Raw genomic sequence first — 25,272 nt, 5'->3', positions numbered from 1 at the left:
ATCCAATCAGATCATGCCTCATTACCCTATGCTTTATAAAAACTGACCCAGCCCCCAGCTCAGGCAGACACTGCTTTGGGGACTATCCCTGGTGTTCTCCTTACTCCTTATAAGTAATAAAATCCCCTTGCTAAATCTTCTTTGGTTGTGGTCATTGAGTTGACACCCACCAAGTGACTGAACCTACCTGCCTGCTGTGTGGGTAGCAAGTCCTTCCTGAATTACTTTATATGGGAGTCCCAGAATTTAAATTTTATCCTACTGAATTTGAGAGAAATTGCTTTTTTAAATTCACAATGCTACTGCATTCACCAAATGATAATCTCTCTGCTGGAACTTAGCACACCTGCCCAAAACAGGAACAACCTAAGAACACTTTCCTTTACTTGTTTTCTATGGCAATAAATGCTGAAATAATTAATTATATGTCTGATGTAGAAATGAATAAAGACAGATACAGAAGTGTGTTTAGGCTTCATCCAAGAAATCTTTCCCCTCTTAATCAGTTTGCTCCCTCTCACTGTTTTTTCTTCTCAGACTTGGCTCACTATAATCTGGAATGTGCTTTTTGATATTTTGGTTTTCCATGAAAATTCTTATGGCCCATTAGTACCCTGCACAAGGCTGGGGAATCAATACATGGTTTTTGAGTAAATTTATTTAGTCTGGAATGATGTCTTTTGTAGTGAAATTTCAACTGAACACTTCTAATCAAGAGTTGTTTCATTCTCCTTAATAACAAGATTAGAAGGTGTTTTCTTTCTTTCTGGCAGAATAAAATCTGCATGTCCTGGTGAAAGCTTAGGGAAGGTATAATTGATGTATTTTTGAAATGCCATCCTGGTTTCCTGTAATTCCTCCTCTAGGAAATCTTTCCAATTTGTCATGATTCCCAGTTGTTTTGCTATAGACAGCAGCTCCCCCTGGGTGTTAGCCAGTTTATCCATCATATTGCCAAGAGTGGCCTGATGTGTTTTCTCTGCTTCTTGAAGCACTTCCTGTACCTCTTCTTGCCTCTGCCTCTGAGCTATGCCATAGAGGATGTTCATTTCATGTTCTTTTTCCCTCATCAGTCGGGCCACACTGGTCTTCTCATCCTTAATAACTGTGACACCAGTATTCACAATTTCCTCCACGGCTTTGCTACAAAAGATAATATGGATTTATAAGTTAGATGGATTGGCTACTAAAAACAAAATAATTTCATCTTTAAACACAGATAAATGAGCAATTGTTGAGATAAGCCACCAGCCTGAGACAGGCTGATAAGGATGAGCTTTTGGGTTGCATTAGCTGTTATCAAACAAAACACATTTTCAGAGCAGGGAGGCTTCCTATGTACTTCCCTGCTGTGGGCTAAGGTGAGGCCACTAGTCTAACATCTAATGGCAACTTTAGGAACCTGAGACCACCTTTTTCAGGAAAATATACATGCATTGTGCTTAAAAATGAGGAGATAGGGTCAGAGTTCCAAACTCTGTAGAGAAAGTATTTCTTTATATTAATCCAGCTGCTGACCTTTAGCCAGAGATGAAAAAACTTTATACTCAGAGGATAGATTTAGCTTTAATCTTGATTTTATCTGAGCAATACTCTATGACAGTCACCTCAAGCTTTTTGGTCTCGGGAGCTCTTTACAGTCTCAAAATTATTGAGGAAGCCAAAGAGCTTTTGTTTATACGAGTTATAGGCATTGACATTAACAGTTATATAAACTAAAAGGGAGACATTTTAAAAATAGTAAAAATCTCTTATGAAAAACATTTTCCAAAACAATGAAATATTTCATGAGAAGAATGGTATAATTTAACTTTTTTTTTGAGACAGTGTCTTGCCATCACCCAGGCTAGAGTGCAATGGCCTGACCCTGGCTTACTGCAACCTCCAGCTCCCAGGTTCAAGTGATTCACATGTCTCAGCCTCCAGAGTAGCTGGGATTACAGGTGTGCACCACTACACCCAGCTAATTTTTGTATTTTTTAGTAGAGATGGGATTTTACCATGTTGGCCAGGCTGATCTCAAACTCCTGACCTCAAGTGATCCACCCGCCTTGGCCTCCCAAAGTGCTGGGATTACAGGTATGAGCCACTGCACCCAGCCTAATTTTTTTTTTTGCACAACTCTTTAATCTCTGGCTTAGTAGTAAAAAGCTGAATTTTCATACTGTTTCAATTTATTGTGATATCACACATCACAAAATCCCTGGAGAACACCATTTTATATTCATAGGAGACTAACAGTGGAAAACGCAAATAAAGTCTTAGTGTTATTAAGAAAATAGTTTTAATCTCATGGACTGCCTCTTTAAAGAGTCTCAGAGACCTTGAAGGGTCTCTGGACCACATATTCAGAAGCACTGCTAAATGATTAATACACTTCTGGCTATAATGTAGGGAATTATATAAAATTCATAGCAGCCAACCATGTTGACCTCTTACCATGTCCAAGCAGGTTAATGAGCATTCTGCGCATACATTAATTCAATGAATCCTCAAAAACAATTCTGTAGTGTGGTTCCATTACTATGCTCTTTTTATGAAGAGACATTGAGCTCACGGAGGTTAAGTAATTGGACTAAGTTTGCTTAATAAGTAAAAGAGGCAAAATCTGCAACACAACTCAGGCAGTCTGAGACCAGGGCAAAAGCTCTTAGCCACTGTGATACACTTCCAGTGGATTTCTGCAGTTAACATAGTTTGAGCAGAACCTCAAAGATTTGAGGTTTTAAGATCTCAAATGTATGGTTGTTAATAAAAATCCTCCCCCTCTGCCTCCCAGTCTAATACAGCCTTTCCAAGATTTACCACTGGCCCTATCTCCTAAATTCCATCCTCCAAGATGCAATTCTCTCATCTTCTCTGAGTCTTTCCACTTGACTTTCAAACCTGACAGACTTCCCTAGTCTTGAAGTAAATCACATCTTTCTTTAGCCTCTGTAGCCACTATACTATTTCTCTTCTTCCTTTTCCCACCAACTAAGCTATTTCCAATATTAATAACAGGGGTAATGATTATTGAGTACTTACTGTATTGCAGGAACTGTGGTAAGCATTTTACATGCACGATATCTCATTTAATTTTCACAATAACCCATTGAAGCTGATACTTTATTTACTTATTTACAGATGAATCTTGCTCTGTTGTCCAGGCTGGAGAGCAGTGGTACCATCTTGGCTCACTGCAACCTCCACCTCCCACGTTCAAGTGATCCTTCTACCTCAGCCTCCCAAGTATCTGGGATGACAAGTGTGCACCACCACACATGGCTAATTTTTGTATTTTTAGTAGAGGCAGGGTTTCACTATGTTGGCCAGGCTGGTCTTGAACTCCTAACCTTAAGTGATCCACCTGCCTCGGTCTCCCAAAGTGCTGGGATTACAGGTGTGAGCCACCGTGCCTGACCTATTTTTATTTATAATCTGTGACTATTCCCTTGTAACAGGTGAGAAATGGAGGCTTAGAGAAGAGTGAGTTGTTGTTCAATGTCACACAACTGAGCACGCTGGGGAGTTCCTGCCCTTAATCATTACCTGCTTCAAGCTCATGAGTGGGCACTATAAATTTTTTGTCAGGAGGGTAGCACAGTGAAAATAACATTTTAGACTTGTTATTCAGGTAACAGTGGGTGAACTGAATCTTAGTGGGGTGAGCTAGAGAAACCTATTGTATCATTTCATAATCTTCTTGAGGTGCAATGATGAGGGTCTGAACTAATGACAAAAGAGAGGGTTGGGAAGAGGGAGATAATGGGTTAAGCCTAGGAAATATTAAAAAGTCACAGCTGCCAGAATCTGTGACTGCAAGGATACAGGGGATGTGGGAAAAAGAGGAATCAAAACCAACTTGCTGATTTTCAACCTGGGTCACAGGAGAATGGAGGTTCCATTCTCCAACATGCAGAAGCCCCATCTCTACTAAAAATACAAAAATTAGCTAGGCATGGTAGTGAGTACCTGCAATCCCAGCCACTTGGGAGGCTGAGGCATGAAAATTGCTTGAACCTGGAAGGCGGAGGTTGCAGTGAGCTGAAATCGCATCATTGCACTCCAGCCTAGGCAACAAAGCAAGACTCTCTCAAAAAAAAAAAAAAAAAAAAAAAAAAAAAAAATTCATGCTTAAAAAGGATTCTTAACATAAGCGAAATATTTGCCATAGGAAAATAGCCAATTCTTGGGATATGTGTAAAATGTTTTTCAATGTACATAAATTAGTCTACCTGTATTTTTTTTTACCGAAAGAGGGCCTAGAAAGCTTATCATATGAGAAAGAACCGTGAAAGAACTAGGTATTAGTACTTTTTGGTTTTTCCTTCCCTTCTTCAAATTAAATCTTGGACACAATCTCTCTCCTCAAACATTTGAAGGATCACCACGCACAGAGGAGGAGCAGGGCCAGAAGCCAAGGGTTAAGGTGAGGCCCAGAGTTTTTGGATCCACATTAGGAAGAACATGACAAGTAGAGGTGTTCAGCATTTGGACCAACCACCTCAACAGCAACATCAAGGAGGCTCACCAATGACTGGCTGGCATCTAGCAGAAGGAATGGCACGTCCAGCTCCATAACCCCCAATGCCCATTCTGATGTGAAGTGAATGTCTATGCTTTCTGTGAGCAGTGAGGTTCTTCTGGCATCTCTATCTTTATGAGGCTGTACACTTGTAATTTTGAAATACACACTGTATTTCAGGGTGGCAATGGCCAGAAAAGTAACTGTTTTCAAAATAGTTGCAGTGTGTGTCCAAATTTATAGGATTCAGTCTGATATTTTATAAAACAGACTCTTGGAGAATGAAAACAAGTTACTAAATAAAAACATAATCTGATATCTAACAACTCAATCTTAACTGATAGGGAAAAAATAAACCATGGAAAATCCATACTAGCAATTGATCCTTTGCCTGGTTAGTCTGTAAATAAGCTATTAATCTACTTTTCATTAGAACTATAGGACTGTTAGCACTGTTTCAATCAGGTACAACCACTGTGTTTACCAGTAACCTATGTTCTTTTTTTTTTTATTTATTATTATTATACTTTAGGTATATCTCCCAATGCTATCCCTCCCCCCTCCCCCCACCCCACAACAGTCCCCAGAGTGTGCTGTTCCCCTTCCTGTGTCCATGTGTTTTCATTGTTCACTTCCCACCTATGAGTGAGAATATGTGGTGTTTGGTTTTTTGTTCTTGAAATAGTTTACTGAGAATGATGATTTCCAATTTCATCCATGTCCCTACAAAGGACATGAACTCATCCTTTTTTATGGCTGCATAGTATTCCATGGTGTATATGTGCCACATTTTCTTAATCCACTCTATCATTGTTGGACATTTGGGTTGGTTCCAAGTCTTTGCTATTGTGAATAGTGCCGCAATAAACATACGTGTGCATGTGTCTTTATAGCAGCATGATTTACAGTCCTTTGGGTATATACCCAGTAATGGGATGGCTGGGTCGAATGGTATTTCTAGTTCTAGATCCCTGAGGAATCGCCACACTGACTTCCACAAGGGTTGAACTAGTTTACAGTCCCACCAACAGTATAAAAGTGTTCCTATTTCTCCACATCCTCTCCAGCACCTGTTCTTTCCTGATTTTTTAATGAGTGCCATTCTAACTGGTGTGAGATGGTATCACATTGTGGTTTTGATTTGCATTTCTCTGATGGCCAGTGATGGTGAGCATTTTTTCATGTGTCTGTTGGCTGCATAAATGTCTTCTTTTGAGAAATGTCTGTTCATATCCTTCGTCCACTTTTTGATGGGGTTTTTTTCTTGTAAATTTGTTCGAGTTCATTGTAGATTCTGGATATTAGCCCTTTGTCAGATGAGTAGGTTGAGAAAATTTTCTCCCATTTTGTAGGTTGCCTGTTCACTCTGATGGTAGTTTCTTTTGCTGTGCAGAAGCTCCTGAGTTTAATGAGATCCCATTTGTCAATTTTGGCTTTTGTTGCCATTGCTTTTGGTGTTTTAGACATGAAGTCCTTGCCCATGCCTATGTCCTGAATGGTAATGCCTAGGTTTTCTTCTAGGGTTTTTATGGTTTTAGGTCTAACGTTTAAGTCTTTAATCCATCTTGAATTGATTTTTGTATAAGGTGTAAGGAAGGGATCCAGTTTCAGCTTTCTACATATGGCTAGCCAGTTTTCCCAGCACCATTTATTAAATAGGGAATCCTTTCCCCATTGCTTGTTTTTCTCAGGTTTATCAAAGATCAGATAGTTGTAGATATGTGGCGTTATTTCTGAGGGCTCTGTTCTGTTCCATTGTTCTATATCTCTGTTTTGGTACCAGTACCATGCTGTTTTGGTTACTGTAGCCTTGTAGTATACTTTGAAGTCAGGTAGTGTGATGCCTCCAGCTTTGTTCTTTTGGCTTAGGATTGACTTGGCGATGCGGGCTCTTTTTTGGTTCCATATGAACTTTAAAGTAGTTTTTTCCAATTCTGTGAAGAAAGTCATTGGTAGCTTGATGGGGATGGCATTGAATCTGTAAATTACCTTGGGCAGTATGGCCATTTTCACGGTATTGATTCTTCCTACCCATGAGCATGGAATGTTCTTCCATTTGTTTGTGTCCTCTTTTATTTCCTTGAGCAGTGGTTTGTAGTTCTCCTTGAAGAGGTCCTTCACGTCCCTTGTAAGTTGGATTCCTAGGTATTTTATTCTCTTTGAAGCAATTGTGAATGGGAGTTCACTCATGATTTGGCTCTCTGTTTGTCTGTTGTTGGTATATAAGAATGCTTGTGATTTTTGTACATTGATTTTGTATCCTGAGACTTTGCTGAAGCTGCTTATCAGCTTAAGGAGATTTTGGGCTGAGACAATGGGGTTTTCTAGATATACCATCATCTCGTCTGCAAACAGGGACAATTTGACTTCCTCTTTTCCTAATTGAATACCCATTATTTCCTTCTCCTGCCTAATTGCCCTGGCCAGAACTTCCAACACTATGTTGAATAGGAGTGGTGAGAGAGGGCATCCCTGTCTTGTGCCAGTTTTCAAAGGGAATGCTTCCAGTTTTTCAGGAGCTGAAATTGTGGCAATAATCAATAGCTTACCAACCAAAAAGAGTCCAGGACCAGATGGATTCACAGCCGAATTCCACCAGAGGTACAAGGAGGAACTCGTACCATTCCTTCTGAAACTATTCCAATCAACAGAAAAAGAGGGAATCTTCCCTAACTCATTTTATGAGGCCAGCATCATCCTGATACCAAAGCCGGGCAGAGACACAACCAAAAAAGAGAATTTTAGACCAATATCCTTGATGAACATTGATGCAAAAATCCTCAATAAAATACTGGCAAACCGAATCCAGCAGCACATCAAAAAGCTTATCCACCATGATCAAGTGGGCTTCATCCCTGGGATGCAAGGCTGGTTCAATATACGCAAATCAATAAATGTAATCCAGCATATAAACAGAACCAAAGACAAAAACCACATGATTATCTCAATAGATGCAGAAAAGGCCTTTGACAAAATTCAACAACCCTTCATGCTAAAAACTCTCAATAAATTAGGTATTGATGGGACGTATCTCAAAATCATAAGAGCTATCTATGACAAACCCACAGCCAATATCATACTGAATGGACAAAAACTGGAAGCATTCCCTTTGAAAACAGTAACCTATGTTCTGATTTTCTACCTGGGACATGGGGAACCCCTGGCTCTCTGGTCTGGCAGGAGACTGCAGGCATTTCAGAAGTTAGGCAAGTGAGGGACATCTCCAGATGCCAGCATTCAGCAGTGCATTTCTATCCCCGGGTTATTAACACTCTTGAACCTCCCCTTGGCTCTGCCTCATTATACATCACACTTTCTCCTTCCATGGCTTTGCTCATTCTTTTGCCTCTCTCACAAGTGGGACCTCCTACCTTCTCTCTAAGGCCCAACCCATGACTAACTTCCGCCAAAAAACCTACCTCACTACATACCCCACCCATACTGCTTGATCTTTCCAGGACTTTGAACTCTTCCAGCACCTATGTGCTATTTGTACCAGTCCATCCAGCCTTGCTTGTTGGGGGCAGCCATGCTCTAGTGATTTTACACAATGTTGAGGAAGGGCCCTTAATTTGTGCCACATCCACAGAAGGTACTTGATGAGCTCTGGTGAAGTGAACAAACCCTCTAGAAAACTCACATAGCTTCTCTACCTGTAAAGCAGGTAGCATAATGGAAGGTCATAAGCTTTGGCATCATAAAGGCCAGGGTTCAAATCCGGCCCTGTCACCTCTTTCCTCTGTGACCTTTGGCAGTTTGCTTAGTTTCCCTTTAAGGCCTTAACCCTCCAGGGTCTTTGCCTGAAGATATGTAGGATGATACAATCTCCTAGGAAGGGATATGCAGATGCAAGAAGGAGTATACAAAAGGCCTTGCACGTGCTGGGAATTGAATAAGGGAAGCTGTCAGTAGGAATTACAGCCATGACCACAAAACATCCTGAGTGGTCACTTCATTTATGCCTTGCCTTGGGCTAGAAAACAATTAGAACCTTTACAAACAGAGATTTTTTTTTTTTTTTGAGACGAAGTCTCGCTCCATCGTCCAGGCTGGAGTGCAGTGGTGTGATCTCGGCTCACTGCAAGCTCCGCCTCCCAGGTTCATGCCATTCTTCTGCCTCAGTCTCCCAAGTAGCTGGGACTGCAGGCGCCCACCACCACGCCCGGCTAATTTTTTGTATTTTTAGTAGAGACGGGGTTTCACCTTGTTAGCCAGGATGGTCTAGATCTCCTGACCTCGTGATCTGCCTGCCTTGGCCTCCCAAAATGCTGGGATTACAGGCGTGAGCCACTGCCCCTGGACTTTTCTTTTAAAACTTTAAGAGAAACAGTCCAGTGTCTCCTGGGCAATCTGTTTAGAATCTAATCACCTCAATCCACAAAAAGATTTTCTGTATAGTTAACAAATTTCTCATGATATATAAGGGTTCTGAATCCTTAAGTCTTGATGAAAGTTTATAGTAAAATAAAAGATCTGCATAGAATTCTCAACAGTGGTTTCTCTCCATATATTAGTTTCTGCAAATTCTCTAAAGAACAGAGGAATCTAGTATTTTCTAGAAATAAGATCTGGTGTGCTGAAGAATGGCTTCGACTAATTGGAAGAAATTTAAACCATTTGTTCAATAAATATTTCAAGAATGCCTACCATGTGCCAGACTTTCTTCCAGGCACTTGGGAAACATCAATAAACAAAATGGGCATTCTAGCTGGATATATTTTAACAGTACACATGGCAGTTCCTTAATCCTAGTCTACGGATTCAATAAAAGGCAGACATTGAAAACCTCCCATCAAACCTCACAGAGGAAAGGGCTGGAGGGGGAGCAAAAACAATCTAGCAAGAGAGGGAGGAGACCGCAAGTGTGTGTGAGGAGGGGACGCAGAGGCTCCCACAGGTGAGACAGAGCTCCTGCAGATGGCCGCCAGGAGAGAAAAGAAAAGAGGATCCACCTTCCAGTGCATTGGGCCACGACTCATTCCCCAACCCCCTCCTGGTATCCCCTCTCATCTTCCTCTTCTACCTCCACAATGACCTGCAGTCTATGCAGGAAGAGAGGTACCAGTTAAACTGTCACAGCTGCAGCTCTCATTCTCATTTATCTGTACCTCCTCCAGGATCTTACCTGTGTCCCTGTTCTAAAGAGTTCTAATGAAAAAGATTTTACCCATTAATTATATAGAAATGGATCTGTTTGTTAACTCAAGCAGCAAAGCAAAAGGGACCACTCACAGACTAGGAGGCCAAATAGGGAGGTCTCAGTCTCAGCTCTGCTGCTACAAATCAGTGATCGTGGGCAGGTAAATGACCTGGTAAAAAAATCTGGAAATTATGGTTTTTCTCTTGCACCTGACAATCCCTGAGCTCCTAACTGCTGTCCTGTTCCAGCTAAGAATCATTACATATATGTAAATAGTTACCTTGATTTTCTTAAAATATATATATGTATGATCTGATCTGTGATTATGCACATACATATGGCTGTAAACACATCAAAAGGGCATGGAAGGATATAAACTGTATTGTTTAAAATAACTGTCTCTGGGAGGCAGGGAGGGTGTAGGGGAAGCAATGCATCAGGACTTGCAATTTTTCCTCTATATATTTCCATAATGTCAACTTCTTTTGCAACATATATTACTTGCATAATAAGAAAAAGACCAAAAAGTAACACAAACACAATAGTCTATGATCTAGGCTAGAGAACGTGAAGATTGATTTTAATGATGTGTTTATGGGAAACTGTTTCTTGATTCCTGTCCTTGGCTTCTTAAAACTGGTGATACAGAATGAAAAATACCATATTTAGAGAGTAGCTATCTTTCAAGCAGGGACAGGAAGAAGATATGATTGAGGAAGAACACACGAGAGCTTTAGAAAACAGCAATTTTCAATCCCTTAAGCTGGGTGGTAGGTTTTTGAATATTTATGTTATTATTTTTCTTTAAGCCACACACATACTCTACAATATAAATTGTTCCCTATGTTTGGTGTTTTCCATAATAAAAATGTAAAAACACAAAAACTGGGCAATATCTACCTATGTACTGTAACCTTATCTGTTTCTCCAGGTTGATTTTGATAAAGGATACTAATTTGCAAATGAGTTCTCTGGAATACCTTTTCTGGGCCCGGATTGCTTCTTGGGCGATGCGTCTTTCTTCAGCCCTGGCTTTCTCCACAGCTTCGACCTTCTCTCTGTGGCATTCCATCATAATCCTTTGGATTCTGTGGACCATGCGCTGTTCTGCAGCCAAGTGCTCTCTCTTCATTTCGTCATCCATGTTCTGATACATCTCTGTCTTAGTTTTAGCTGTCACTTCCTGAAGCAATGGCAAAACTAGGTTTAGCTATTACAGATTTGATGTTTAAAACTGCACATTAAGAGGCTATTTAAACTATAGTTTTATCTATCTGCTGGCAAGTGTACCTGTTAACACTGATGATTTAAAAGAAGAGTGCGTATGATATGGAAAACTTTTATTTATATGATGTTAGGTGAATCAAAAATGTACAAACGATGTAGCATAAATATCTATGTAGATAATACTGAAAGGGAATATGGAAAAAAGAAAATAGTTGGGTTAGAGGGGTAGGGTTAAAGGTCTTTTTTCTTGATTGTCTAAATATTCTAGTATCATATTATCATTATACATAATTACATAATGCAATTCTGCTTTAGTAAGCCAGTCCTGGAAAATGGCAGAAATAATTATTATGCCTCCTGAGTGTCTCCCGGGTAGGAGGGAACCTGAGGTTCAGGCAGAAAACAATTGCATGATATGACAGTCACAGCAATCTGCTCACCTGTCCCCACCATTTTTCAGCATTCCAGCTTATTAGTGTTGTGGGGCCCTTTCTCCTTCAGGGAAGAGAGAGGAATAAGTGCTCCATTGTTCCAGGAAGGAGGACCTGAGGAGGGCCTTCTACCAAATAAGGAGAGGAACCACTGGTCAAACCAAGACCTGTGGAAAACAGAGCCACAAATTGTGCTCAAGGAAAACCCTGTCACCATTTTGGAAATGCCTACTAACTCCACAGTGTGCCTGGCACTCCGAGGCCCAGAAGCTACATACACAAGAAGGTGGGGATCTTAGTCCTCAGGGGATTCACTGTCTAGTGAAGGAGGCCAACAACCTAATTGTGCAGTACATGTTACAGAAATATAACAATATGTAGAAATATAACATTATAAAGAGGAGGAGCAATTCATTCTGTCCAGGTATTTTAAAACTTTCACTTAAAGGTAATTATTTTTTTTTTGAGACAGGTTCTCATTCTGTTGCCCAGGCTGGGGTGCAATGGCACAATCATGGCTCATTTCAGCCTCAACCTCCCAGGTTCAGGCAATCCTCCCACCTCAGCCCCCCATGTAGCTGAGATGATAGACACTTGCCACCATGCCTGGCTAATTTTTTTATTTTTTGTCGAAATAGGGTTTCACCATGTTGCCCAGGCTTGTCTTGAATTTCTGGGCTCAAGTGATCTGCCCACCTTGACCTCCCAAAGTGCTGGAATTACAGGCATGAGCCACCGTGCCTGGCGCAAAGGTAAATGTTTATCTCTATTTGGGAAGACATCAAAAGAACATAGAGAAATTAAGTTATTTCACATAGCACATCAATGGAAGAACTAGGGATAGAAGCCAGGATTGCTGACTGCCAGTTTCTCACTTCATTCCTGGCTGTGATGCTGGAGTCTTTCAAGAGATTCATCAATTGTACAGTCTTTTAAGATATAGTACAGTGGGTTTTCTTTCTTTTTCAATAGCTGCAGAATCCCTTCTTTAAATGAAATCTTACCCAGAATAGAAAGGAATAAAACCAGTAAGAGTTCTCCTGGCTGAAGACTGCTCTACTCCCTTTAGCACCATTTCTATGGGAGCCCCTGAGAGAGCCAGCTCTGTTTACAGTGTCCAGAGAGAATCCTCAGCTGAAGCTGAGAGAAAGTCAAGAGAACTCTAAATTGTAAGGGAAACTGAAATTGCTTCAGCTTCTTAGAAGATTATTTCAACAATTAAAATATTTGTTAAGACAAACCTTTCAGCTTTTTCAAGAGAAAAAGTTCTCAACTTCTCACTTTGGCTACTTCAATGGTGGAAAGTTAAAAAATGAAACAGACACCAGAAATCAACTTTAAGAATCTCTCCAAAGTGGCCTCAGTTCATGTATTTAGAAAATCTTTTTAGGAAAACATTGGCCATTTAGAAATGCTAGCTGAGTTTCCTACACTGCAGAAGGCTTTGTCTCTTAAATCACTAAAATTTTTTTGACAAAAGAATATTTTGAATGGAAATGTTTCTAAATGTCTTTAACACCATAAAAAGAACATTATGAAACAATCTAACACTTTCTTAATGATCCAGGCTTGGTAGACAAAGATGAATGATTGTACTGGGCCAAAAACTTCATGTGGCATTTAATAATTGTTGAAGTTCATACAGCCACTTGTATCTGTCATAAATGACCCCAGATCACTTTGCTTTTTGAAATTTAATCTTTGCTCTTTGTAGGTATCAAATCAAATTTTTTCTTTTCTTCAAAGAACAAGAAAATTACTTGCCATCAAGCTGAGGATGCTGCTGTAGCTGCTATCAGTGAGCCCCTTTTTGTTATTTTTACTTTCCAATATTTAATCTATTTCCAATTTGAAAAATCAAGCAACCCTGCTGGGTGTGGTGGCTCATGCCTATAATCCCAGCACTTTGGGAGGTTGAGGAGGGCAGATCATTTGAGGCCAGGAGTTCGAGACCAGCCTGGCTGCCAGGCCAACATGGCAAAACCCTGTCTCTATTAAAAATACAAAATTAGCTGGGTGTGGTGGTGCACACTTGTCATCCCAGCTACTTGGGAGGCTGAGGCAGGAGAATCACTTGAACTCAGGAGGCAGAGGTTGCAATGAGCCAAGATCACACCACTGCACTCCTGCCTGGGCTACAGAGAGACTCCATTTCAAAAGAAAAGAAAACAAAATAAAAATCAAGCATCTAAGTCTGTTGGGTTTAGGCTGCCAAATAAGCATAATGACATCTGAGTGGGGGTGAAGAGGTTCTACTGTGTGTAATAAGGCTGAGTTATTCTCTTGTAGTCAGAGGCCTTTATTTAACTCCTTAGGGGGATATTTTAACTTACTTCTGGGTTTTCAAGTACATTCTCAGTAATTCAGACTGCTGGGTGGTGGTTGAGTTTAAGACAGGTGAAGTACTACCATAATATATTCCTATATGAATCAATATTTTTTTTCAGAATGAAATGTATTTAATGGAACTCTTGCAAACATCTGTTGAAGAAGGAAAAAAAGCCAGTGTCAATAGGGTGGTGTAAGACTGTTGTATGCCTGAATTTTTTTGGCGCAAAGTGATTGTGTTTGTTTTTTTTTAATTTTCAATTTTTGTGTTGCATGAGGTATTTTGATATAGGCATACAACGTGTAATAATCACACAAGGGTAAATGGAACATCCCTCACCTCAAGAATTTATCCTTTGTGTTACCAACAATCCAATTATACTCTTTCAGTCATTTTTAAACATACAATAAATTGCTGAATCATAGAATTTAAAAATGACATTCCAGCCCTTTATTTTGGCTGGGCTGTGAAGTAGGTATTCAGATAATTAGAAATTATCTGATTCCTAATTACTAACTAGGAATTCAGATAATTGAACTCAGTCCCTCTTTTATGTAATGATTTAATAAAACCAAAATTCATTTACTGCCTCACATAGCATGTGGAATACATATTTAAAGCTCCAAAAATAATTAAGTAACCTGCTGTTTGTCAGTGTTCTTATTCAATGTAAGGAGACCTTACATTGAAATAAATTGCTTTTACTGAAATGCATCTTGAGAGAGTCACCCCACATTTTGAGATATTGTAAGAAACAGATTCATGGACTCCATCATGTTAACTGTACAGATGTTTGACAGGCATTTTTACATAATGTCCCCCTCAGGAGATAGTGCTCTGAGGTTTCATAACTAGGAATATCTGAGCCTCTCAAGTGCCTAATTTGCCTGTACCTTACGGGCATGGTGAGTCACAACATTTCCCTCTTTGCATTGGCTGCCAGAAAGCTCAAGGCCCAATCAGTGATAATTGCACAGGACATCGTGGCATATATACATTTTTAAGTTTTAAATTTACCTATGACCTTATTATATTTTCTACTCTAGTTTTTCATTTATTTTTCCTTAAGCTTTCATCTTCTCATTTACTTTTTGATATTATTGTCTTTCAATAATATAAACACCTTTTCAAAAGATTACCTATCCATCAAATAAGATCTAGAAATTTTATCTAACAGCATGCATTTGAGACACACCAAACTGTTAACATCATGTAAGAGCAATACCTGGTGGTCTCGACACATCAGAATTTAATATTTGGTTCTAGAGGAACTTGGTTTTCTGCTATATATTGGTAATCTCAAACTTTAATATGTGTGAAAATCACTTGGGATGCTGATGGAGTCTGTAGGTCAGAAAGAGGCCCAGGAATCTGTATGTCAGGCCCCCAAGTGAATAGATTCTGATGCAGGTGGTTCACAGACAAGCCCTGAGAAGTAGTACTGATGTCTGTGTCTTGGTATCCTACAGATATAACAGGTTGAAATAACCCCACACACTACTCTTAGACAAATCATTCCCTCATAAATAAAAAATATCTGAAATGGTGGTATAAATGTAAATTCCCAACCCCCGGACAAATATTTCAGGAAGGTCGATCCCCCTTTAACTATTTACCTTTAAATAGGGTTTCTTTCTACTGAAGCACTAAGTGCATCAACTCCACTCAAAGGCTGCGTGGGGTACAATAACATTATTTAAAGAAAGACTAGCATGTGAACCTTGAAACAGGCATCACATCTTCCTTATGTCTTTACAACCTAATGCCAGGAACATTCAAAATGTGTATCAACCAGCACAGTAGGGCCCACCTATCTGAATGGCCTCTGGCTGCAGCATTATAGCAGGGAACTAGAGCCCCTTGCCAAGCCATGAGTTATCCTTTTAAATTGCTGGATTGGGAGAGGTCCAGGAGTCTGCTGGGGAAGCAACCAGGGTGACCAAGGTGATAGAGGGCTTAGCGGGTGACTATTTATCAACTGATAGAGAAGTATTTTAATACTTTAATTGCCAGTATGGCCATACTTGTACATAGCAGCTGAAGAGCAGGCCTGCCTAAGACATGCTATAAATGCTCTTCACATTTTGAACTGAAATGGGGAATGGGCAGTGGGCCACCACAGCCAACCCCTCAGACACCATACCAACCCCGGCTGAGGTAGGCCACTGGAGCGAAGCAGGGAGCATCCTGCTAGCCTTCAGGACCCATGGGGAGGAGCTCCCCTTCCTGCCAGCAAGTCCTCTCTGGGTAAAGGCAGTTGATTTTATCTCACCTGGTACAGATCTAATATATGGTAGGTGCTCATTGTTGCAACAACGAATAAATTGGCCAGCAGTCCCTGAACTGCTCATTAGTGTTCCTAAGTTAGGCCAAACCTGGGGCCGGACCTCTGTCACTTTCCTCCAGCTTCTGCCCATGTATTGTCATACCTGTACCTTATCCTGTTCTGTCCCTCCCTTGACCAAAATGTGAAAATAGTTCTGTAACATTTTCCTTTGAGCAGATTTTGTAATCGAGGTACTGAACTAACAGTGAATCCTAGGGTCTCCACCTGAAAGTTTGTAAGTGACCTAGAGTCATGTACTTGAACAGGCTACAGGTTAGTAACCCTCATCTGTGACATCTGGCCCTGCATTAAATTCTTGAGGGACAGCTCAGATGTCCCTCTTGGCAGTACAGTAAATGCAAAATTTAGAAAAAAGGATGCAATCAGAGAAGGAGGAGAACAGCCTGCTTCACTTGTTCAACTATTTGAGCACCTACTAAGTCAGGGAATTGTGCTGGGCACCAGGGCTAGTCCAGTGATGAGACAGACACCCCTGCTGAAAGCTGCAGTCATGTGGGGGAGTCAGACATTCAACAACTAACCACACAATCATTTATTTCATTACAATGGTGAAGACTGCTGTGAAAAAGATCAGGGTGTCATGGACAGTGTGTGGGTGGCAAGGCAAGGTTGGTCAGGCAAAGCTTCCCTTGGGAAGTAAGCTATGGGGTTCTTCTTCACTTATTCATCACTGCTCTAGAGAGCTCAGCATCTCTTCTGAGAACCTCCCAGGGGATCCCAGCTAATGGCCATGAAACACCAATCTAGATTTTCTTATTATTTTTTTCTCATTCCCTTGCCAACTTTTTTTTCTTTTTACTAATGTAATTAGTTTTAAAAGACAACAAATAAGCCACTATAAAAACCTGTAAATCTTTTTGATGTTCCTCTTTCAAAATCTGAATTTCAATTTTGTGTCTGTGATTTGCTTCTTCAAGTGCTTTCTCCACTGCTTGTTTTTGACGTTCATTAGCCTTTGAAAGAAAGAATCCATTTATCTATTAATGTATCAGAATAAGCACAGGGAAACTTGGCTTATTTAGGATGTTGGTAAATCAGGTTTTCAAGTTTACTGAAAATTAGCAACAACCATGGAGTCCCTAATTTCTTGCGCCATTCCTATCTCAAACCTCCCATAGCAAACTGTCTGCCTTAGCCAGAGATGCTCTAACGCATCCCAATCCAGAGCTAGCCTTGCTGTTTCTGGAATCGCTAAAGGCAAGGCAGCTTTACTGTATAGAGGCTGCTGGGTTGCCTTTTCTCTTTGGCACTTTATTTCTTGCTTGATTGACTCTCAAAGTAACATATGTGCATTGTGGAAAATTTGGAAAACACAGTGAAGTGAAAAGATGCACAAAGCTATTAGGAGCTGAGTAAAGAGGCAGAGTACCATCCAGGTCCCCCGCATTCGGTCTTCAGAAAGAACTTTAACTCTATTTGAAAAGGATACACAGAACACTAGACCAACTTACATTCAAATTGTAGACTATTTACAAAAGCATCACCCTGTATTAGGATGTATAATTGATGGTTCACAGTTTGAATTTTACCACTAATAAAAATAGATGACTACAAAGATTTTGAGATAAATCAAAATCTGGGGTATACAGAACTGGAGTATTCATAAAGAACTGGAGCATTATGTATGCTCAAAATATTTTCATAGCAAGCTTTTGCTGGCATTAATACTGAGCAATGCTAATACTATTTGCTATAATGTCTATTTTATAAAGAAACTGAGAAACATTTTTCTAAGCATTGTGGTTTGTTCTGCTCTCAAGGAGCTGTAATTCTCTTTAGGAAGTTATTGATGTCATTCTATGACTGGAAGAAGTGGGGCTACAGGACAGGATTTGCTTCAGTTTGATGCCTTGGATTCCACTGTGAGCCCCGATATTCAAATTGCCCTTACAGTGCTCAGCAGTCATATGGACAAGGTATCAAGGATTTGGGAGAGAGGGGAGGAAAAGGGGAGTAGGCCATAATGAAGCATTTGAGGAAACAGGAGTGTTATATGCTCCACAAATGGATGGTCTATATATTAAATGTTAGGCCATAAGAAACAACTATCAACAAGGAGTCTTCTTAGACATTTTTTTTTCTTTTTAGTTTTGGTTTCAATCAAATGAAAATAAAGGGAGCAGGAGTCCTCCATACAGAGAGGGCAGCTGAGAAGGAAGGAAGCTCCTGATGATGCTGGCTTCTTACTAAGCACCTACTGTGTGCCAGGCATATTATTTCACTGAACCCCTCCCAACTATCCCACAGAATGGGTACTATTATTACTTTTTTACAATGAAGAAACCAAGACTACGGAGGTTGTAGAACTTGCCCAATGTCCCACAGCTAGCCAGGATTCAGTCAGTTCTGACTACTACACTATGCAATTGTTTCAGACAAATCCAAAATGTGAAAGAACTGTAAAGATGGACTTAGGTTGACGTTTAACTTCTTTTACCTGAGCCCATACTTCAGCTTCTGCTTTCGCAATGTGTTCTCTGAGTATATCTTCTTGAAACTGCTCTTCTTTTTTCAGAATATTTGCCCCAATATCTGTGTATTTGAAGAGCAATGGTCATAAACCTCCACCGACTGCTTCCTGGCTTTCCTTTCCACCATTATCTAGTTATTTATGAGGGCTATTTAGGAGACATGTCCTTTTAGGAGATGCCAGTATATATATTTCAAAGATACCCATTGAAAGAGTAAGATTTTCTCTGATTAGGAGGGAATTCACAGCACTGTCAGGCCTGGATAGAGTTGGTCATTCTCCTCATCACACCCAGTCCACACAGCAGACAACTGGGGAGGTGAAATAAATGCCCTGAAGAAAGGGACACATTTTGTACACCCAAAGTAGAATGATGAGTGAATATTCAAGAGGTCTTAGCACATTATACAGCTCTCTCTCTCCCTGTTCCTATTTGGGTGCTAGGGCTAGCATCAGGAGAAGGGAAGTGGAATGCCTTCAACACATTACATGCCTTTCTTTAGCGTGTGGTTCTTTGTGGGTTTAACTGCTTCAGTATGGAGTGAGCTACGGGGTAGAAGTTTACTATTTTTCCGCCAATGATCTAATTTGATTTCCAAATAATAACATTCCCATAATAATATCCTCTCTACCCAGACAAGGTAATAAAAGTCTAGAGAGGTTAGAGGACCACGCAGTATCAGATAGCCAGGTCCTTTTCCACTAGGATTTCTTTTTTTTTTTTTTTTTAGAGAGGGAGTCTTGCTTTGTAGCCCAGGCTGCAGTGCAGTGTCGCCATTTCGGCTCACTGCAACCTCCGCCTCCTGTTTCAAGTGATTCTCCTGCCTCAGCCTCCTGAGTAGCTGGGATTACCACCATGCCTGACTAATTTTTATATTTTTAGTAGAAAGGGGCTTTCACCCTGTTGGTCAGGCTGGTCTCGAACTCCTGACCTCAAGTGATCTGCCCACTTCGGCCTCCTACAGTGCTAGGATTACAGGCCTAAGCCACCATGTCTGGCCTTCCTCTGGGATTTCTAAGCTGAAGGTAATAGATTCTTAGAGCTATCTGGATCCATATTCCTCCTTTCCCAGCTGCTGGAGTAAGTCTAGCTGCAGCAGTAAACCATTAAGCCAACTCACTAAAAGGGTAAGCATGGACAGATTGAAAGCCTTGATGCCAGATTTCCCTTGGGTTTCTCTGTTAAAAGAGTCAAGAAATTCTATTTTATGCAGTCTATTCTGAGTTATGTTTCTGTCACTAGCAATTAAAAGTATATGTTTGGTGGCACAGAGTCTCCTACTAGTTCATCAGTGAATCTTAAAAACACAGGGCATCATATATTACGGTAGAGATGGACACATACTGCAAAAGCCCAACATTGTGTAGAAATAATTAGAAAAGATTTTCTAGGACAAAATGTGACTAAGCATGGACCATCAATGTATTGAACTTCATAAAAATGTGATACAAGTGTAGGCTACCACTATCCTCTTTTATGTTTAAATCCCATTGGTTTTATTAGTTGTTCTCAACCCTGATTGTACAACAAGATCCCTGCAAAGCTTTTTTAAAAAATGCACGTACTGTAAAAGGAACAAACTATTGATAAACAACTTGGATGAATCTCAAGGGCATTGTGCTGAGCGAAGAAACCCAATCTCAACAGGTTACATAATCTATGATTCTTTAGATAGCATTCTCAGTGATAAAATTATAGTGATAGAGAACAGATTAGTGGTTGTCAGGGGTTCAAGTTTGGGGAGAAGAGAGTGACAGCTAAGGGGTAACACGAGGGAGTTCCTTTGTGGTGATGGAACAGCTCCATGTTGTGATTGTGGTGATGGTTACATTAATATACACACATGATAAATTTCATGAAACTATATGCCAGGGGGAAAAAAGTGTACATAAGGTCTGTACCTGAGTTAATAGTATTGTTTCAATGCCAGTGTTCCGGCTTTGACAAAGTGCCAGGATTACGTAAGATATCAATGGAAGCTGGATGAACGGTACAGGGGAACTCTGATCTATTTTGCAACTTGTGAGTCTTAAACTATCTTGAAATAAAAAAGGTTATTTAAACGTGAAGGAAAAAATACACATGCTTAGTTCTGACCATAGAGGTCCTAATTTAGTGGCTCTGTGTTAGATTAGTATTAAATCCAATGAGTCTGTGTTTGGATATCTGTATAATATTGTTTTTCAAAGTTGTATATAGTGCACTGCCAGGATTGAGAACTATTGTCCTATGAAATACTCACTAGCTCTTCTATGGACATTTCAACATGCTTATAGAGAACAGAGAATTTCGACTTTCTTTTTTTTTTTTAACTTAAAACAGTTCAAAGACAAATAAAGGTCACTGAATAGAAAAGATTAATTTCTAACAATAGATTTAACTTATCCACTTAAGGTTTGGGTTAGATATTCCATAAGGCACAAGGAATCAATCATTAAGGTATATCTAAGAATGCAGATACACTGTCCTGGGTATGAAAAGTCACTTTAGAGATTATAATGAATCATTCATACTAAGCATTTACTAAATGCTAAAAAACAATTTTGGAATTGATGTTTTTAGAATATGATTCCAATTTGATCTCCCCCCACATTTTAGTTTTTTTTTTCCAAACACCTCTGCTCTCCAGCTTCTTATATTTTCAAATATCAGGAGTGAAATGAAATCACCCTTAGTTTACCATTTTAAAGGAAGAGAGGATCAGAGAAGTATTTTGAGAGTTCTTAGGAATATACCTACAAGACTCAAGGTCAGATTGAAAACTCTTATGGGGATAAAAGAGAGATGGAAACCTATAGTACAATTTGATTTGCTTATTATATATACATATCTATGTACAGTAAATGTCCTCATGTCATCTATATGTATCTACTTTTATGCCACCAGCTACTATTTAAAGGTTATATAGTTTCTTTTACCCATTTATTAGGGTACTTAAAATTTTTTTTCTTTTTTTTTTTTATTTGAGGCAGAGTCTCACTCTGTCACCCAGGCTAGAGTGCAGTAGCGCGATCTCAGCTCACTGCAACCTCCACCTCCTGGGTTCAAGCAATTTTCTTACCTCAGCCTCCCGAGTAGCTGGGATTACAGGCGCGTGCCACCATGCCTGCCTAAATTTTTTTAGTAGAGACGGGGTTTCGCCATGTTGGCCAGGCTGGTCTTGAACTCTTGGCCTCAAGTGATCTGCCCACCTCGGCCACCCAAAGTGCTGGGATTACAGGTGTGAGCCACTGTGCCCATCCAATTAGGGTATTATTTAGAGATAATATTTCCTCTCCTACACATACTGAAAGGTACTCAAGTATGGCCAAGGGCAAAATGAACTCACATTTACTATTATGTGCCAGGATTTATAATAGATACAAATACTTCATTAAAGTCTCATAACAACCTGTAAGATAGGTATTAGTATATTTATTTCCACATAAGGAAACAGATGGAGAAGCTAAATACCCTGCCCAATACATACAACTGTAAGTGCAGAAGCTGTATTCCAACCCATATTCTCCTCAAATATCCCTGTAGGGACAAGCAACTCTGAAGAGAAAAAAGCTGATAAAAGTCTATGTAACAGAAAGAATGACACATAAGGCTATGAAGCGTTAGAACAAAGGAAAACAATAAAGTCACTTACCTAGTATGTCTTTGTGAGTGTAAAATCGTGTCTTAAGTGGCTTGTATTCATGGATCCGTTTGAAGGTTTTTCCAAAAGGGGCTGGTGGAATTATTTTATTACAAACAGCACAGCAAACAAAGTTTTTGTAATCTGAATTTCTGATCATAGTTAAATTTCAGATGTCTTCTCCTATTTACAGTTAAAATAATCTTAGAATCAGAAAAAGTCGTTTCAAGAAAAGCTGAAAGTTTAAGAAAGCTGGAAGAGGTTCAGGGTTTTAGGATAATGCTAGAGGCTGGTAAGGATTAAATGGTTCACATGATTAGGTAGTGGTTATGTGTCTAACATTAAAGAATGGTGCTAAAAGCCCCTGCCATAGAAGGTATGGGCACCAGGTTTGGGAAGATTTAAGCAGTTGCTCCTTCCCAGACTCTAGCATTAAGTTGTTAACTTACTTAGCAACTGTTGCTAGGTAAGACAAGCTTTGCTCATAAAAGCAACTTCAAATAATGACAAAAGGGAGCATGATACAGGCATTCATTTTCCTGATACTTTCTATATTAGTTTCCTATCGCTGCTGTCTTATTCTGTTTTCTGTTCCTTATAATAGAACACCTGAAACTGGATAGCTTATAAAGAAAATGAAATTATTTCTTACAGTTTATGGAGGCTGAGAAGTCCAAGGTGGAGGAGTTGCACCAGGTAACAATCTTTTTGATGGTGGGAACTCGCTGAAGATTCCTGAGGTGGTATAGGGTATGACATGGCCAGGGGCTGAGCTCACATGCTAGCTCAGGCCTCTCCTCCTCTTCTTATAAAACCACCAGTTCTCCTCCCATGATAATCCATCAATCCCTTAACCCATGAATGAATTCACTCACCCCTTAAAGGCCCCACTTCTCAATACTACCACATTGGGGATTAAAGTTCAACATGAGTTTTGCAGAGGACAAATATTCAAACCATAGCAACCACTGTGACAAACTACACAAACTTCATAGCTTAAATGTAACACAAATTTATCCTCTTGCATTTCTGGAGATCAGAAGTCTAAAATGAGTCTTAGGGGCTAAAATCAAGTTGTTAGAAGGGCTGGTTCCCTCTGGAGGCTTCAGAGGAGAATGTGTTTGCTTGCCTTTTCCAGCTTCTAAAGGTCATCCATATTCCTTGGGGTCATGGCCTCGCATCATATAGCCTTTTCCCCCAGTGCTTCCATAGTGACATTGTCTCTTCCTCTGATCTTCTGCCGTGCTTTAAGGACCTTGGTGATTATACCAGCCCCATCTAGATAATCCAGGATAATCTCCCCATCTCAGAATCCTAAACTTACACATATCTGTAAAGTCCCTTTTGCCACATAAAGTAACATATTTACAGGTTCCAGAGATTAGGATCTGAACATTTTTGCAGGAAAGGAGAGCATCAGCCAGCCTACCACACTTTGTTTTAAATGGTTTTTAAAGAATTAATTTCTTTTAAGGCCAGCAATGGAGGTAGCTTAATTTCTTTTAGGTTTTTAATAAACATGATGTTTTGGTGCCATGGTAATAGAACTGGGAAATATCATGGTATCTTGAAGAAGAAATTACTTTCATTAAGTCAGCATTCAAAATTACTAAGCCTGGTTTTCAAAATCACATGGTTAACTAATTTGTTCCTATAATTTTAGATAAACAGCCACAGAAATTCCGCCTATCACAAAAATCTGTGCAACTGATTACACCAAGTAACTGAATTTTAAAAAATTGCCTGACAATGTCATATGCTGCATCTACTTGGCAGAACTATTTTATAATAAGTGAATGCCATCAGTGAAATTAATTTCAACAATAGGACTCCCATAGGGCCCTGTAACACAAGTTACTCTATAATTTATGTTAACACATACGGCCTGATAACTGGCTGATGACCTTAACTATCAAATTGTGCCAGATTTGACTTCAAGAAAAGGGTTAACTGGGACTTGGAGAGGAATTAAAAACAAACAGATGAATTAGTATGAAGAATGGGGATTACTGCATCCACACAGTTAATTATCTGGATTGAGAACTGAGGCTACTTGTGCCAATGACTTTCCTATCTGTTACTAGAAATTCTTGCCCAGATGGAAGGATAACTAACTGGCCTTGATTTGCCTGGGACTGTCGCTGTTTTAAAACTGAAAGTCCTGAACTTCCTTAGTGTCTGGCAAATTGGAAGAGTTGGGCCTCCTATGGAAGATAAGGCTGTAAAACCAATAAATACTTTCAGTGTTTGCCTTAGGAAATCCTTGAAAACCAATTTATCAATTGGACAGCTTGCTGATCTAGGCAAACAACTCTTCCATCAGAAGATTAGATTACTCCCCTGGGCAAAAAGTTCACTTAACATTTATTGAACAATAGTTTACTAATCAAGGCTTGCTTCAAGATCTAATCTGTTATGTCAGGTACCTTGCCCATTCTCAACCAGATTTCTGCATTGAAAGACCCTTCTTTAATCACTTGAACTCAGACTTCAAAACACTTTAACATCTTCCCCTGACCATTCCATTCTTAAATACAGCTAACTTTGTAAAAGTGGTATTTCCCCTTAGTGCAGCAGATTTAACAAGCTTAGTTTTGTTTGATCATCAGGTTGTTCTGATGGTCTTTTGAGGGAGCTGGCAGTTAACAGTCCTTTACATAATTCTGTTTTAAAGTACAGGAGTGTTTCTCTACTTAAGATCTAAACTTCTTATTTTTAAGGGCTAATGTGGCTGCTTTATTATTATGTGCACATTTACACACAGAAGGTGGTATAGTATGGTGAAAAGATCCCTAGACTTTAGAGCAAGAAGATACAGGTTCTAGTCCTGACTGAGAATCTCCATGATCTTTGGTAAATCTCTTAGCCATTCTCAGCCTATTGTCTTAACCATAAACTGACAGGATTGGATCACGTGAAGTTCAATGTTCAGAATCTTCAGACTATTTGAAAGGTATTTTATTTTTGATGGTTATACCCTCATTCAACAGAGAAAGGATGAAAACATCAACCATAGCCAGGCAGCTGTTGACACTCAGCACACACAAAGACTGTCTTACAACTTGTAGCTACTCTGTAAAAAGTATCATAGTCAGGTACTTATTCCTAAAATCCAGTATGATTCTTTCCTGACACTGCTTTTCACAGCTTTGTGCTTGACTGACTCTAGTTACTTTGGTTCATTCACATAGATCTTAC

General features: G+C 39.7%; 1 protein-coding gene across 1 annotated transcript; it reads right to left on the bottom strand.

Annotated features, from left to right (window-relative positions):
- Positions 1-640: 640 nt before the first annotated feature.
- Positions 641-25,019, bottom strand: C5H6orf163 (chromosome 5 C6orf163 homolog). Its single transcript, XM_002817121.4, has 6 exons — positions 22,727-25,019; positions 22,087-22,257; positions 18,419-18,513; positions 16,827-16,934; positions 10,628-10,830; positions 641-1,143 (listed from the first exon to the last, which is right to left on the bottom strand). The coding sequence occupies exons 2-6, from the start codon at positions 22,232-22,234 to the stop codon at positions 708-710; spliced, it is 990 nt and encodes a 329-aa protein (XP_002817167.3). The 5' UTR covers positions 22,235-22,257; positions 22,727-25,019; the 3' UTR covers positions 641-707.
- Between the last annotated feature and the right edge of the window lie 253 nt (positions 25,020-25,272).

This window comes from Pongo abelii, chromosome 5 (assembly GCF_028885655.2).
Source record: "Pongo abelii isolate AG06213 chromosome 5, NHGRI_mPonAbe1-v2.0_pri, whole genome shotgun sequence".
Taxonomy (NCBI): Eukaryota; Metazoa; Chordata; class Mammalia; order Primates; family Hominidae; genus Pongo; species Pongo abelii.
The sequence above is the reverse complement of the archived record's forward strand: the minus strand, read 5'-3'. Positions and strand labels throughout refer to the sequence as shown.

What these genes read in the sequence shown, in the direction of transcription:
- C5H6orf163 (XM_002817121.4), bottom strand. Translation starts at nt 22,234, where the DNA reads ATGATCAGAAATTCAGATTACAAAAACTTTGTTTGCTGTGCTGTTTGT. An exon ending in CACTCACAAAGACATACTAG is followed by an intron (nt 18,514 to 22,086) that starts GTAAGTGACTTT and finishes TCAAATACACAG; the next exon opens with ATATTGGGGCAAATATTCTG. An exon ending in AAGCTGAAGTATGGGCTCAG is followed by an intron (nt 16,935 to 18,418) that starts GTAAAAGAAGTT and finishes TTTCTTTCAAAG; the next exon opens with GCTAATGAACGTCAAAAACA.